General features: G+C 36.1%; 1 protein-coding gene across 1 annotated transcript; it reads left to right on the forward strand.

The window, feature by feature from the left end:
• The first annotated feature begins 2,011 nt into the window (after positions 1-2,011).
• Positions 2,012-3,322, forward strand: LOC104701538 (E3 ubiquitin-protein ligase At3g02290-like). Its single transcript, XM_019227479.2, has 5 exons — positions 2,012-2,086; positions 2,263-2,377; positions 2,464-2,551; positions 2,651-2,760; positions 2,886-3,322. Exons 2-5 carry the CDS (start codon positions 2,267-2,269, stop codon positions 2,931-2,933), a joined length of 357 nt encoding a protein of 118 aa, XP_019083024.1. The 5' UTR covers positions 2,012-2,086; positions 2,263-2,266; the 3' UTR covers positions 2,934-3,322.
• The last annotated feature ends 13,728 nt before the right edge of the window (positions 3,323-17,050 follow it).

Here is a 17,050-nt window from a genome sequence, read left to right on the forward strand (position 1 = left end):
ATGTCTTGTTCGGTGTGTGTTAGTTGCATATACAGCACATATATAATCAACCAATAAAAAGTGCGTTTGTTTTCAAAAAAAAAACCAAAATCTCCAACTTGGATTTGTGCTCAAAGTAGCGATCTGGCATAATATCAAGTTAAGTGTAATCACCATAATTATCTTTCCCTTTTTCTTTTTAAACCAATTACTATCTTTCCTTTCTTGTGCTAAGAAGCACATATTTTACATTTGTTTCACATTTGAACAATTTTTGGGTTCACTCCTAAAGTCAACCCTTTTCTTCCCTTCTCCTTATTTTAACCAATGAAAATCTGACGTATCATAATACATTTAAAAATCTATTCATTCTAACTCCTTATTAAATAACGAAACAAAATCTGTATGCATTCTTATAAAATTAAAAATTCAAATCGTTTTTTTATAAACTCAACCCGATATATAATTTTGTTCTAATTGTAAAATCGAAACCCTAACCATTTCTTTTGCAAATCCAAACCGACATATAATTTCATTCTAATTGTAAAATCTAAATACTAACCACTTCATTTGTAAACCCAAATCGACATATAATTTTGTTTTAATTATAAAATCTAAATCCTAACCACTTTATTTGTAAATCCAAACCGACATATAATTTCGTTTTAATTATAAAATCTAAACCCTAACCACTTTATTTGTAAACCAAAACCGACATATAATTTTGTTTTAATTGTAAAATCTAAATCCTAACCACTTTATTTGTAAACTCAAACCGACACATAATTTCGTTCTAATTGTAAAATCTAAACCAAACCAATATTTAACTTTCCTTAATTAAAATTATACAGAATTTGTTTCCTTAATTTGTCTTTCTTTCTAATTTAATTTTGATTTATTTTTAAAATAAAATAATGTATAGAAGATTTTGATTGGTTAAAAAGAAAGAAGTGGACAAAGGGGTTCACCTTAGGATTGAACCTAAGTATTTTTCTTCAAATTTATAATTAAAACTATAAGAAGATTTATAATTAAAATTTTCAACTCTACAGAGGTCAAAAAAAAAAAAAAAAAAACTCTACCATTTTTCTTGCATCTATCTTAACATTTTTGGAGTACATTTTTGTGTCATCCTCTCTTATCTTTGTATCCAAACAAGGTCCCAACTAAATTCTCTACAATCCTTACAACCAAACACAATGATTTCCTTATCTGATAATATTAATTTCCAAAAAAGTATCTACCTAATTTAAAGCAATATGTTAGATTAAAATATAATTCTCCTTTCACTTTTATTTAATCTTATATTTAATTATTTAAATTACTATTTAATACATAAATTTAATAAACTTTTAGATTTTTTTCAACATATGATGTGATTTGAATTTTTATAAACGGATATATTTTAAAAATTATTTTAGGATTTTTGTAACCAAACAAGTATATTCAGATATAGATTATTTCTCATTTGAGTTATTTTAATATATAATGAATATCTATTTTAACATTTTTATTAATTACTGTGAGAACACACACATATATAACAATGTAACATTTATATTAAAACTCAAAAAAACTTGATCTATTTATAATATATTCAAAAGTTTTTTTTTTAAAAATTGTTCCGTGGTGTACCACAGAGTCAAACCTAGTTAAGGAATAAAAGCAGATACAGTGAAAACTGAAAAAAATAATAAGTCCACACATATATAACAATGTAACGTTTATATTAAAACTCAAAAAAATTTGATCTATTTATAATATATTTAAAAGTCTTTTTTAAAAAATTGCCCCGGTATACCTTTCGAGTGAAACCAAATTAAGGAATAAAAGCACATACACTGAAAATTGAAAAAAATAATAAGTCCACATTCCAAAAAGAGTCAAACTTCTTAAACTCTTTTGGCATGCCACGTCATGAAGTATCCCGCAAAATCTCCACGTTTCCTTGTGTTGCTCTCCAAAGAATCTTACTTGGCTGCGATTACGGGACCAAAGCTTCCTCATTGTTCAAGTTTGTTGCTTTTTTTTTTCTCATCCTTAATTTTATTCTTTCCTCTCTTTTCTCTCTCTATTCCTTTCAGTTTTCAGTAAGATCGATCCAAAGGTATGAGAACAGAACAAACATTAGTTAATTTTCTTATGTTCATCTGCCCTCTTCTTCTATGTCCTGTCTTTTAAGAAAAATCGTGATTAATTACCATAATCACCTACTTGATTAACTCAAATCTTGTGTTTTTAGTATTGGTGATCTCCATTTAATAAGTTTACATATTAGTTCAGGTCAATGGGTATTCTACTTTGTTGTTTTCGAATTACGGAACACGTTGATGAATCTCGAAACGTACCAAGAATCAGAGGCTTCACTAACCCAATAACGAATAACTTTTCCCCCAAGGCATCTCCACATATTTAAACCCTATTTCCTTTTCTTGTTCTCCCTAAAACTAATCGAAGAGCTTAACACTTTCATATTTGATCCAGTTCAAGCAACTATTTGAAAGCCTAGAAAGAGGAGAAATCTCCTATGTCGCTGACGAAGAAGAAGACGTTTGCCCGACATGTTTCTATGGTAAACAAAGAATTGTAAACCTCGGAATTTATATTTAAAAAACGTTTTGAGTGAGTGAGTGTGTGTTAATAATTCAATTACTATTGTAAATGGAGACAGAGTACATTGAGGAGAACCCCAAGATAGTTTTGCAATGTGGACATATGTTTCACCTTGCATGCATCTATGAATGGATGGAGAGAAGTGAAGCTTGTCCCTTTTGTTCCAAGGTTAATTTTTTATATATCTTAACACAAATTTGTGGTTGTGTCTATATATTTCTTATTATGACCATATTTGTTTTTGGAAAATAATAAATTGGGTTTGATTTATATGTTTGTGATTTCACATGCAGACAATGCTTTTCTTGAAGGGTGACGAAATTACAGAGCATGTGGAGTAACGATAAGATATCTATATATATATATATATATATATATATATATATCCTCAGGTGGAGTAACAATTATTCTTCTTCAACAATTTGGAAAATTTTGATTAACTTATTTTTGGCTAAATTAATAATTTCATTGTGGTGTTTAATGGGATATATATATTTTCTTATTTGTGAAATTGTGATATAACTCATTTGGGACAAGTATTAGGAGGTGTGTAGAAAAAATGCCTTTATCTCATCTGTTTTGATCTACAATTCTTATGTATACTTTTTTTTTGTTCGTTATATTATAATCAACAAAGTTTGTTTGCACCCATCATAACACTAAACGTGCCTCCGCTCCTATCTTGAACAAGCCAATTTTTTGTTGCTGTTCGAGAAAGCAAACAAGACAAATTGAGTAGTATTCTTATTTTTTTTTTTTGAAAACAATGGTCTTGAATCTAAAAAATATGTATTTTTTTTCTTTGTTATATGATCTTTGCATAATATCAGGACCAAAATCTTGAACAAACCGCAGATTTTTTTTTTCTTTTGGAAAAACCAAAACAGGACAAATTGAGTAGTATTTTTGTTGAACTATCCTCGAGAGCTTCAAGGGACAGTTGAATGGTCACGGTCATCTGATACTGTGTTGTTAACAAGAGCATCAATGCATCGATGTCCACCAGGGCGATAGGAACCCATAGTAACAGGACAACAGAGAAAGCGAGGACTATGTTGTTGTAGTCGGTTAGGGGTTGCTTTGATACCCAAAGCATAAAGGTTGGATCACTTCGCAAGGTCGCAATAAAGATTGTTTGGTACTGGATCCGTGTGATGGAGATGGTTGGGAGGCGATGCTTGGGTTCATCAGGTAAACAGCTTAAGTGGTAGCCGTCAATGAACAAAAAGTGTTCAAAATCAGGGGTGTCACTTTTGCTAGAGCAGTTCAAGGAGCAAAGACCATATATCCGTATACTTTTAAAACCAAATCTCAAGTCCCTAAGAGCAACTAAGGCCAGGTTCTGAACAAGATATATGGATATCCAGAGTAGGACTGATGTTACCTTTCTCCAATGGAGTCTTCGGCCATTGAGCAGAGGAAAACGGTACAGACCTTGGCAATGATAATCCATGGACGATGAAGTGATGGGCCTGGGTTTGCTAATTTGACTAACCTCATAAAAGTAGATGGATTGGACTCGTTTTAGCACTAATGGGCCAACCGTGAAACCTAGGATCACTAGGAAAAACCCTAGGTTTATAAGGAAACGCCGTAGAGGATGGTTAGTCTGTCGGCCGTCCGAAGCTGGCAGAGAGATCTGCGATGCAGAGGGATTCTCCGATGAGTGAGAGATCAGCGGGACCATGTAGTGGCCGTGGCAGAAGTCGTCGTTGGTAAATAGATCCACTGGGGAAAATCCTATTTTCAGAACCGAATGCCGAAATGGGCGTTGCCAGAGGCGGCTGTCCGAAATTTGCAGAGATGTGCGCGAGACAGGTAGCATCTCCGGTGAGTGAGAGGTCGGTGGGAACAGTGAGTGGCTTTGGTTTGATTCGACGATAGAAGCTAGGTCGACTGGGGAAAATCCTAGCTTCACGATACAATGCCATATTGAGGGATGAGAGTAGTGGCTTCCCAAGAATTGCGAAGAGAGGCTCTCCGATGAGTGGGAGATCGACGGGAACATACGCCGGTCTTGGTTTAGATCGGAGGAAAATTTTATTAGGGTTTGAAAAGGGTTAAAAAAGGGAAAAAAACAGAGAAAATATTTGGACAGGGATGCACTAGAAAGAACAACTATGAAGTGAACAGGGCAAGGGACGAGTGGATCCCGACGCCGGCGAGAAGGATCTTCACTGGCGCCGGAAAGGTTGGTTAAAAAGGCTTCCTCGATAATCGTGTCTGGGAGCGATATAATTCACTCTTTTCTTTGCCTTGCATAATTTTTTTTTTTTTTTTTTTTTTTTTCACTACAAACAGCAAATCATATTTTCTGTTGATGATTAAAAGAAAAAAATTTGATTGAGAACTCTGAAAATTTTACGAGTTGGTTTGAACCAAAAATGGTGAGAACGGCATAAATAATGCAAAACAAACGATCAAGTGGAATTATGGTGACAATGATTGTCTCTAGATTTATCTTAATTTAAGAAATATAGCATAACCAAATTTCATTCATCACAACTTCTCTGGTAAGGTAACCCAACCAAATTTCTTTCATCACAACTTCTCTATATGTTTTCCATCAATTGGAATTATATATGACTCGACATTCTTAACTGACTATCTTGACAATTGAATTTGATTAGAAATCTCTGCTCATTCGATGTTTTATTCTCCACTGTCATTATAGGTTTTAGGAAAAATAGTCCCCCAGGTCCAAGCAATCCATGTAACAAAACCATTTTCCGAAAAAGTAGAATTAGATATGTAGTTTAGCTATGTGGGCTGTGTCACTATTTCAATAACGCATCATAATTTTAGTCCACCAAGTTCTACTTAGTTCTTTTTTTTTTTGGAACGAAGTTCTAATTAGTTCAACTTTATCATTTGTCAATGCCTTGCCTCATTTACATATTTCCTCTCAGCCATGTGATCCACGTATTCTTATTATTCCTTTCGTGAACCTTAAATTATCCTCTATCTCTCTCTCACCATTTGTCCTCATGTCGTAATTTCTCGGACGTTTTTATCTCATCGAAAACCAACCGTTCAATGTCCATGAGCTTCTTTTTTTTTTTTTTTTTTTTTTTTTTTTTTTTTCCTTATCGTCTGGATTTTTTATCATATGCAATGTTCATGAGTTTACTAGTACTTTTTTTTTTTTTGTGATATCTTTATTATAAGATCTATATAAATTTTAACATATATGTTATATATTAATACATAAAACATTTAGGTAATAATATTATCCAAGTTTGGATCCAGGATGTTTTTCTCACCCCTATTTTTTACAATTTTTGTTTTTATCATGAGCACAAAGATGCCAATTCTCTATGTTTCTTTCCTAATGTCAATGATCATTCAGTAGTGCCACACCATATCCAACAGCACCGTCATAATCTCTTTAAAAAGGCAAACTTTTTGGTGCGTTTGGTTCTGAGGGTGAAAAAAGTGCGATTTAGATTTTTTGTTCCTACGCAAGGTATGCTGCCGCCGGAGGCTAATCCGCCGGTGTCTGGAGTTTCTATTTTGATTGGTGATTCCAATACGAAGGTAGGGATCACGGAGGGGGAGGTGCTATTGGTCAGTGAAGGTCTTCTTGTATCGGGGGTTGTGAATGTGCAGAGTGAGGAGGGTGGGGAAAGCCTGGAGAAGTCGATTGTTGAGGGGACGGACGAGAAGGTTACTGCTAATACGGTTAAGGAGACGAAGGTTTGGAGTAATGTGTTGAGTGCTGCGCAACATAAACAGAAGCGCTCGTGGGTCTCCATGGTTAAGGAACCAGCAGGGATGGAGAAGGTGGAGTTGGCGGTAGAGGATGTTGATGGTATGCCAACAGTCAGGGTACCAGACATGGTTTTTGAGGAAGCTCAACCACTATGGGAAGATTTTCTTATCGGGAAGTTTTTAGCAAAGGCTCCTTTTGTGGGTAGAATTCATGCCCTAGTGAACAAAACTTGGACATTGGGGGATAATACTATTAAGATTGAGGTTTTTGTGGTGGATCTCTATACAGTGCACTTTCGGATTAGGGATGTACGTACTCGTGAACGGGTGTTAAGGCGTGGCATGTGGAATCTATGTGGAGTTCCAGTGGTTCTCACTAAATGGAGTCCAATTGTTGATATAACACAACAAGAATTAACTCATGTTCCCATTTGGGTCATAGTTAAAAATGTACCTGCCAAGTACTTCTCTTGGAAGGTATTAAGTGCTATCACGAGTCCACTAGGTGTACTAAAAAAGTTGCACCCTGATACAGAGGCTTGTAAGTCTTTTGAGGAAGCTAAGGTCTTTGTGGAGGTGGATTTAACAAAGAACTTGCCTAAACATATGTATTTCAAATCCGGAAAGGGAGGCGATACTGTTGTGGAATTTGTCTACCCATGGTTCCCCCCCACGGTGCATTGACTGCTCCAAATGGGGACACACAAATTCCGATTGTCTGACCAAAGGCAAGAAAGGAGAGAATGTAACAGAGGTTACAGGGAATACTGTCCAGAAATAGGAGGCAGATACTCCGGTTATATTACAAGAAGTGAAGGGTGTCGTTGCAGAGGTTTCCTCTCCTGTTGTTAATGCAGAGGAAAAGGAGCAGGATTGGTGTACACCTACTAAGGGGATTCGTAGTCCAAGTAAACGGTTAGATTTGAGTCAGGTTGACGCATCAAAGCTTTCAAACTCTTTTTCATGTCTAAGTGAAAAAGGGGAGGAAGGAGAGGAGGTTATACCCGATTTGGAACAGAGTCTCGCTCTTATTCAACAATCTGGCGTTGGGGATCCTGCGACTATAGAGTCTTCGAATGATCAGGGAGGGGCTGAGACAGCCACACAAATGGGGATGACGCTCCAGCCCTCTCTTCCACGAGCTTCGAAGGATGGCCATAAATTTATTTTGCAAACCAGCACACAGAGTACTAGGCTTCCTCCTAGTACTCTGTCAACACGTACAACTTCCAAAACTCTCTGATGTCCGGATTTTTCTGGAATGTCAGAGGCTTCAACAGGAAGGAGAAGCACCGTGTGGTATGAGAGTGGATGGCTCGTGGAAACTATGATTTTGGTTGTTTGATTGAACCAAAGGTTAAGGAACGTAGAGCAAGTCGTATTATTGACTCGGTTGTTACTAATTGGTCATTTATGTCTAATTATGAAGAGCATCGACTGGGAAGAATCAGGATAGTTTGGAAGAATAACGTGTGCATTAAACCAGTTTTTAAGACCTCACAACTCATTACGGTCTCAGTATGTGTTGAAGGGAAGGAGGATTTCTTTGTCACTTTTTTTTACGCATCAAACTTGGTTGCAGAGCGTAAGGAGCTGTGGAGTGATTTACGACATCATCATTCATCTCCACTCTTTCGAGGTAGAGCTTGGCTTATATGTGGGGATTTCAATGAAATCTTGGACAATGAGGACCACTCCCTATATGATATTAATCCTTTTGTCCCAGCATGCATGAGGGATTTTCAGGATCTTGTTAATGACTGCGAACTAGTTGATATGAGTTATCAGGGTCAGCGTTTTACTTGGTGCAACAAACGTCAGGAGGGGGTTATTTGTAAGAAACTAGACCGAGTGTTGGTTAATCAGGTTTGGATTCAGCAGTATGGTCAGTCATATTCTGTTTTCGAGCCTGGAGGTTGCTCATACCACTTACGTTGCAGGTTTTATCTCTCTGCGGTGCAGCCGAGGGTGAAGAAGCCTTTTAAATTTATAAATGCAGTCGCAAAAAAGCCAGAGTTCCTCTCTCAAATGGCTGGACAATGGCGAGAGTCTCCCCCTCTCTTCCATTCCACCTCTGTGATGCATCGTTTCTCAAAATCATTAAAAAGACTTAAACCACATCTTCGGAGCATGGGAAAAAACTGGTGGCAAACATTACTATCCGCACCAAGGAGGCATATGACACACTGTGCGCCCTGCAGGCGCGGACTATGACCTCTCCTTCCCCTCAGGCGATACATGAAGAGGCAAATGCATATGCGAAGTGGCGAAGATTGACTGATATTGAAGAACGATACTTGCAACAAAAAGCAAAGCTACATTGGCTGAAGGTTGGTGATCAAAATAATAAGGCTTTCTATGCGTCTGCTAAGATGAGGGAGATAAGAAATAACATAAAGGAGATTCAGTGTGGTGATGGAAGGGTAGTTAATGATCAGGATCATATCAAAGAGGAAGCGGTAAGACATTTTTGGGAATTTCTCACCTCCTCCCCTGCAGACCATGTCGACTGGACTATTGAGGAGTTGTCAGACTTTCTGAGTTTTAAATGTGATCCTACTGACAAATCTATGCTCACTAGAGAGGTTACCAAGGAGGAAATTAAAAAGGTTCTGTTTGTGATGCACACAAACAAATCGCCAGGCCCTGATGGCTTCAATGTGGAGTTTTTTAAGGAGTCTTGGTCCATTGTGGGAGATGATTTTGTTGTAGCATTTCAATCCTTCTTCAGGACATGCTTTCTTCCTAAGGGGGTCAACTCTACTATTTTAGCTCTTATACCAAAGAAGACAGAGGCAAGGACAATGAAAGATTATAGACCAATATCATGTTGCAATGTCTTGTACAAGGTCATCTCCAAGATTCTTGCTACTAGACTCAAAGGTATCCTTCCCAAATTCATTTCTCCTAACCAATCAGCCTTTGTCAAGGACCGATTGCTGATGGAGAATGTACTTCTCGCCTCAGAGCTCATCAAAGACTATCATAAAGAGTCCATCTCCCCTCGTTGTGCCATGAAAATTGATATATCAAAAGCTTTTGACTCAATGCAGTGGGGGTTCCTACTGAATACGTTAAGAGCTCTTGACTTTCCTGATCAATTCGTCCTCTGGATTCAAACGTGTATCACCTCTGCATCATTCTCTGTTCAAGTAAATGGAGAACTTGCGAGTTATTTTGGAAGCAAAAGAGGCTTGAGACAAGGTTGCTCTTTGAGCCCTTACTTGTTCGTCATTTGCATGAATGTGTTGTCTTGCAAGAATGACAAAGCGGCCATGAACAAGCAGTTTGAATATCACCCGAAATGTCAAATGCTCCATCTCACTCATATCAGTTTTGCGGATGACTTAATGGTTTTTACTGCTGGAAATAAGAGTTCAGTCGAAGGTGTTTTGGAGGTTTTCGACGATTTTGCCAGTCACTCAGGGCTGCAGATTAGTCTTGAGAAGTCAACATTGTTTATGGCAGGTATAGCTCCAGATATAGAAGCGGAGATTCTGCAACAGTTTCCATTCGCATCGGGGGTGTTCCCGGTTCGTTATCTCGGTCTGCCTCTACTTTCTAAACGCATGTCTGCACCTGATTATCTCCCTCTCTTGGAAAGAATACGTTCATAAATAAGCTCCTGGACAGCTAGGTCGCTCTCCTTTGCTGGCAGGTTACAGCTACTAAGCTCGGTTATCTTCAGTTTAACCAATTTTTGGATCTCTGGTTTTAGACTTCCAAAAGCTTGTATAAAAGAAATAAAAAAGTTATGCTCTGCTTTTATGTGGTCTGGTCCTACTCTAAACACCAAAAAAGCAAAAGTGGCATGGACTGAGGTCTGTTTACCTAAGGAAGAAGGAGGACTAGGCCTGCGCTCCATAGAAGAAGCAAATAAAGTCAGTATGCTGAAACTGCTATGGAGAATTCTGTCTGCTAAAGACTCTTTGTGGGTGGATTGGGTCAAAATATATCTTATCCGGAGTGGCTCGTTGTGGGCAGAGAAATCCATTTCTCCTACCGGCTCTTGGATATGGAACAAGATCTTAAAATATAGAACTATAGCGGCACAGTTTCATAAGGTGGAAGTTAAGAATGGAGAATCAACTTCTTTTTGGTTCGACAACTGGAGCTCAATGGGATGTCTACATGACCAACTTAGAGATAGAGGGACAATAACAGTAGGTGTACCTATCTGAGAGCACTATGGTAGAGGTCATGGTCATGTCGCGACAACGACGACACAAACATCCTATTCTCAATCAAGTGGAGGAGGAGATACAGAATCACAAATTGCGCAGAACTGCAGAACGGGATGTCGCCCTATGGAAGGGTCGAAACAGTGTGTATCGCAAGACTTTCATGACCAAAGATACTTGGTCTCTCATTCGGGTTGCTCGCCCAACAATGGCTAACTACAAAGCAGTTTGGTTCCCTTCCTGCACTCCGAAGTATGCGTTTCTAACTTGGTTGGCGATGAAGAACATGCTCTCAACTGGAGACATGATGCAAAACTGGAACCAAAATGTTAATACAAGCTGCATCTTTTGCAAAAACCCCATGGAAACAACTGATCACCTGTTTTTCCAATGTCTTTTTGCATATACGGTATGGGAAAAGCTCACTAGAGGTTTGCTTCTGCACAAGTATACTGCAGAATGGCGAGCCATCGTAACATTGATTGGTGGCAATGAGCTTGATAAGAAATCACATTTCATCATTGGATACACATTTCAGAACACTCTGTATTTCCTGTGGAGAGAAAGGAATGATAGACGTCATGGCAACCAATACTCACCGGAGGAGAAGCTGGTCAAACTCATAGACAAAAACGTTCGGAACAGGCTGAGTACGATTAGGAACGAAGAAGATACCACGATACAGATGTGGTTTGCGACAAGATCCTATTAAGATCATAGCACAAATTTTTCTAATGTTTTGAAATGGTTTGAGAAAAAGGCTTTGCTTTGCAATATAAAACGTTTGTTTTTTCTTTGAATATAATTTAACATTAAATTCAAAAAAAAAAAGACAAACTTTTAATATTGAGGGAGTTGAATCTGTGGGACTAAAAAACTTTAGGGGAGTCATCTTTTATGGGGAGGTGTATGTGGGAGAACCTCCACAAACATTTAATGTTGTCTCTGGGTCCCTTCAGATACATGGCCTCAAACTATCTATCCTCCAAATTCGTTGAGAAAGCATCGAGGACATACCATCTGCTAAGTATACGTAATATCGCCATTTACATTGTTTCAAATCTTTTAAATATTTTTGCATGCTTTCCTTTAAACATTTCTCTCATTTTCTAGGGAAAAGGGTAAATCTTAGATATCTAACTGGTAAACTCGAAGGTATCCTTGCCCAAGACAATGTCAAGGTTGGTGGGATTATAATCGAAGGGCAGGATATATTATAGCAAGTAAACCAGATGGTTTTTTCACATACGTGAAGTTTGACGGTATCTTTGGGTTGGGCTTCCTCATAGATTTTGATGAGAGTAAGAACACATCTATACTATTAATTGGGAAGTACTCCAGCAGAAAAAATAAAAACTTTCCAAAAAAATTTCATATTTTGCCCCTACACCAAAAGAAAGGAGGAAGGAAAAAAAAAAATTTATGGGCAACAAAGTAAATTAAATTGTAATGGGACGCAGATCTGATCTGTTTAGGATTATGTCATTCGGATCGTAGCTAAATTAAACGTGTATCCAAACATGCTATTCTTATTAAACCTGTACAAGAGATAAAATCTTCTAATTAATTGTAATATTCTTGCGTATCATAACAATAAGCTAAATGAAGTCAAGTTATTAACTACATATCTTTCCTGTTAATGACGATATCTTTCCTGTTAATGACGATTATTCTCATTTCTAACCATCACAACAACCCTTTTCAATTCATTACCTTTTGTTCTTCCTAATTAAATATGCTATAAACTACAAAAACGACAATACTTGGATCTAATCCCTATTCTTACTCTCAAGTTTAATATCAAACCCACAATAAAATCAAAAACAGAAAATCTTACATTGATTGCACGACATATTCTACCCTTAACCCAAACCTACGAAGAACAACCGGTATATAAACCATAGAATACACCGTAGAACAACTCACCAAACATTTATACAAACAGAATAGGAATTAGAAATTCACCTTTTAATTGCAGTCATGGCGGCCACTGATGGTTTTACACATCTTTCCGAGCTCAAAGCATTCAAAACAACCTGGAAGATAAGAGTCAAGATCGTCCATACATGGAAGCAATATACATCATACACTGGTGAGACAATAGAAATGATATTGTCTGATTCTGCAGTAAGTTTCTATCCTTTTCCTGCAGAATTTATACCAATATTTACTTCAAACAAGAAAAAGATTATAAGTTTTAATAACTATATTTGTATTTCATGATAGGGTTCTCTCATTCATGCCACGATTAAGAAGCAGCAGTTGAACAAATTCCAAAAGCTTATTGTTTTTGGTGAGTGGAGAATAATTGAGAATTTTCAACTCTCTAGATCATCACGAAAGTTTCGGGCAACCAAACATCCATACAAGATTACCATCATGAACTCAACCGTCATAACCCGATGTGCTTCTGTTTCAACCGATTTTTATTTGGATCTAGTTTCATACGAGAACATACTCGCTGACGATGGTTTGAATGAACACATTTTGATTGGTACGCATAATATATTCTTTGTTTACATTAATACTTTGTAATCTTATTTACTGATGCGTGTTTTTTCCTATTTAAGACGTTGTTGGACAGGTTGTTTCAATTGGCGAAATGAAAACATCTGAGCTTCATGACAAACCGAAAAAGAGATTAAAGGTTATGCTGCGAGATACTAGGTAATGAGGTTTTTGTTTTGTCCATGTTTTTTTTTTCAACATTGGGCCACAACTGGCCGGCCCATTAGCCAAATTCCTACATTTGTAGGAGCCGGGACTCGATCCGGGGTGTGATGGTGACTTCTACAAATGGACTTACCTCCTACCACTGTACTAAGGTCACTTCACGTTTTGTCCATGTTTATTAACGTGTATATTAATGGTAAGAAAAATTTTTGGTCAGTGATTAGCATTTGTCATGCACCCTTTGGGGCAAGTTTGCCGATAACATGTGGACAGCATGTCATGAGGCAAATGATGCAATGGTCATCTGTTTGATCCACTGTGCAAAAATTAACACATACAATGGTGCGTTCTTTTTTAATATAATTTTTCTATGTTATATTCCATATTCTGTGTTTTATGTTCTTCTTATGTTTAATGTGTAGGCGAGAGATCAATTTCAAATGCCTTTGAAATGTCGTTGCTATTAATCAATGCAGACTACCCTGCTGTTAAAGCTTTTGTTGAGAAGTAAATATTCACATTCCCTTTATAATAATAGTATAGATGACTTTGGTTTAAAATAAATATTTTGATTGTAAAACTTTTGTATCCTAATTAAACAGGCTGCCAAAAGATGGTTTGAAACTTACTTTCGGTGAAAGGAACAGTGATTGTCTAAAGCAATCACATGACAAGGATGATTACATGAACCAGTTCCCACGTAGCACTATATCAGATCTTTTGGAAGCTACAATGGTAACCTGATAGCATCTGTTTTTCTAACTAAATCTGATTTTTAACATTTCTTATTTATATTTTGTCTTATAGGAGGGAAAATTTAAAATCTTTTGTACTATCTACCACATCGATATGGAGTTTGGATGGTATTACTTTACCTGTGTGAAGTGTAAAGGAACATGCTTTCTCATACCAAAAAAGGAGAATAAAATCATAACCAAAAACAAAAAAAGTCTGTTTGAGTGCAAGACATGCAACCAAGATGTTTCGAAGGTCATATGCAGGTACTAGAGCTCTCATATTCATATTTATAGGCGTGTTAAAAATTTCCGAATTTTAAAATGATATAGAATCCTATGGTTATGCCTTTTTTACATATTCTAGGTATAAGCTGGTGCTTGATGTACTTGGAGGACATTATGATGAGGTAAGTATAGATTATTCGTTTAATATTGGGAATTTTAATGTCAATATATTTAATTTTTACAGGACTTTACTAAAATTTTCCTTTTCTCAGATTCAAGATCCTACTATTGTGCCTCCTACCTTACAAACTTTGGTAGGAAAGACTTTCTTATTTCTTGCTTCTGTCGAAACATCTAACATTGTTGATGGTAAAGAGACTTATAAGGTGTCCGATGTTGAGATGGGTGGTAATAGTATACATGTTGACAATATTGATGATTCTGAGATACATGCTGATCCTAGGGATGTGATATCTAATGAAGTTCAGGTAATTACTTTCTATAAGTTTACCACTTTAAACAATGATAAATCACTAATTTGAACATTTCGATTTTTTAGGATCAAACGAATAGTAGTGGTTTTGGGACATCTGTTACCACACCATCGTCAAAACGGAAAGAGGATTCTAATGATGATGCAACAGCACAATCTTCAACATCAAAGAAGTTGTGACTACCATCAATCAATGTAGCAATTGAAGATGTAAAGGAGAAGATTCAAGGAAAAGAAGATGCGGGGTCTTAAGTTTAGTTGCTGATCGTGAAGCGTTTTAATATTGTTGTCGGTTTTCATGTTTTTAGCGAATAAACTAAAATGGTTTTTTTTTAGTTTTAACTTAGCATATTTCCGTCGAAAATGCTAAGTTTAAAACTTTTTTCCATTTTAGAGTATTTCTTTGTTTCGTTGTTACATTTATTTGATTAATTAGTTAATAAAACATGAACGTTTCACGTTTTAAACACTTAGTATTAAAATGAACCCAAAAATGATAAAGATTGTAAACTAACCTATTAGAGGTGGCAAACTTGCAGAATTACGATGACTTTTGTAATGAACTGATCTCCTATACAAATGGACCAACCAAGTTAAACAGATTAGTCCGATAACAATTAAATATAAACGTGTTCTCATGTGATTTAAGAACTTACTACTACAAAAAAGGAAAATACTACGATATACTAACCTCATAGATGGGTAAAACATCTTTTGATCTAACCATAACCATCGTCGATATCTGATCTCCTACATAAAGGCACATAATGAATTTAAACAAATAAAATCAAAAATAATTTAATATATATCCGTTGTTTCTGTAAAAGTTTTAGAACTAACCTCAATCCACTGAACAGAATGGATCCATGATGTTGTACACCAATCCATATTAGTGATATTGATATGCTAATCCTTTGACTTCATCACGTAATAAACCAGTATGTTAATATGGAACTTATAACTTTCTATAAAATTAGATTTTAACAAATATTTACTGCATAATTTGGTAGTTTACTAGCTATTTTATATTCGTTTAGAAGCAAATCAAGCAGATCAATATGCGCCATAACTAATTCCTCAATTAAGATATGTTGACTACTTAGGGAACAAAATCAATAAAGATATTATGATGCTTTCTAAAAAACTAATTTGATATGCCATAACTAATTCCTCAGATTCTAAGGGTTTAGAATAGAATGCTTTATATTAAGTGCTCCATAGTTAGTGTCACCATTGTTAAACAAAAACCATGAAGAAGAGAAAAAATGACCTCCAATGTGGATCCCAAAAGAACACACAAATCAATAATACAAAACGAATCAGGTCACATGCTAATGATGAAAACATTAATCCTAATTTAGACAGCAATGAAGCGCAAGTCATCCAAGTTGGAGCAGTTTTTAAAAGAGTTTTCGATGGTTTAAACCACAAACCTGATAAAATGCAGACTATTTCTCCTCTTCACTCGAATCTCCCTCATGTGCTTAGCTTCCAATCTGGTATGAGCATAACATATAGATTTTATCATACGTAGAATTGATTAGCACATGTATCTAAAACTGTACATTTAATAGGATCTTCTGCAACAATAGTGAAGTCAAGATCAATGTTGTCAGATGTTACAAACTTACATGATGGTGCCAACCGTCAGAAGCGTCTAACAGTAACAAAGCGGAAAGCTACTCACCAAGGTATTAATGATGGGAAGCTTGAATCTGCAATTAGTAAACAAAACAAGGTGAGAAACAGTTCATAACAAGTGTAAATAGAAAATATAACTGAAGAAAAAGTAATTCACTAACCCTAAAACTATTGTCTTACTGGAATTTAGGGACGAATGAAGGTTCTGGGATCACATTGGTTGATATTGCGCCTGATATTTCCTTGCCCAACCATTCAGAATATCCGGAAGATACTCCACCTAACAAACAGAGACAATCGAGCAGAATTTTTACACAAATTAGTCCTCCATCAGTTAATAGCAAACAAGGTACTTCATTTGCTAAGTTATTGCAGTTAGTCGTATGTAATGTGTACTCTTATATATGTACTAAGAATTATATTAACTTTATCGGTTATAGCATCAAAACAAGTGTTACTTATTAGACCGAGAACACAGTTCTGTCTTGCAAAATACCTTGCAAGGCAAAAGAAACCAAATGCTCCTTAGTGCGGAGCCGATACATTTAGACAAGGAGATGAAATCAACTACAAACAAGAAACAGATGCAGTAAACACAAGTAAGAAATGATACTGTTATTTTATATCAATAAGTTTTTTATTCTTAATTACAATTTTATTGTTAAGACAACTACATTTTAAATGAAAAAGATGCATATGGAGATAAAGAGGAACAAACATACCAATGCAGTAGTAGCAGTTCTGACGATAGTGATTCAGTAGACTTAGATGGCAAAAATGGCCTTCAAGATGTTCCT

The sequence above is a fragment of the Camelina sativa genome, chromosome 7 (genome assembly GCF_030686135.1).
Source record: "Camelina sativa cultivar CO46 ecotype springtype chromosome 7, ASM3068613v1".
NCBI lineage: Eukaryota > Viridiplantae > Streptophyta > Magnoliopsida > Brassicales > Brassicaceae > Camelina > Camelina sativa.

Coding starts and splice junctions, on each gene's coding strand:
- LOC104701538 (XM_019227479.2), top strand. CDS start 2,267: ATGGGTATTCTACTTTGTTGTTTTCGAATTACGGAACACGTTGATGAA. Junction 2,378..2,463: donor CGAATAACTTTTCCCCCAAG/GCATCTCCACAT, acceptor TATTTGATCCAG/TTCAAGCAACTATTTGAAAG. Junction 2,552..2,650: donor TTGCCCGACATGTTTCTATG/GTAAACAAAGAA, acceptor AAATGGAGACAG/AGTACATTGAGGAGAACCCC.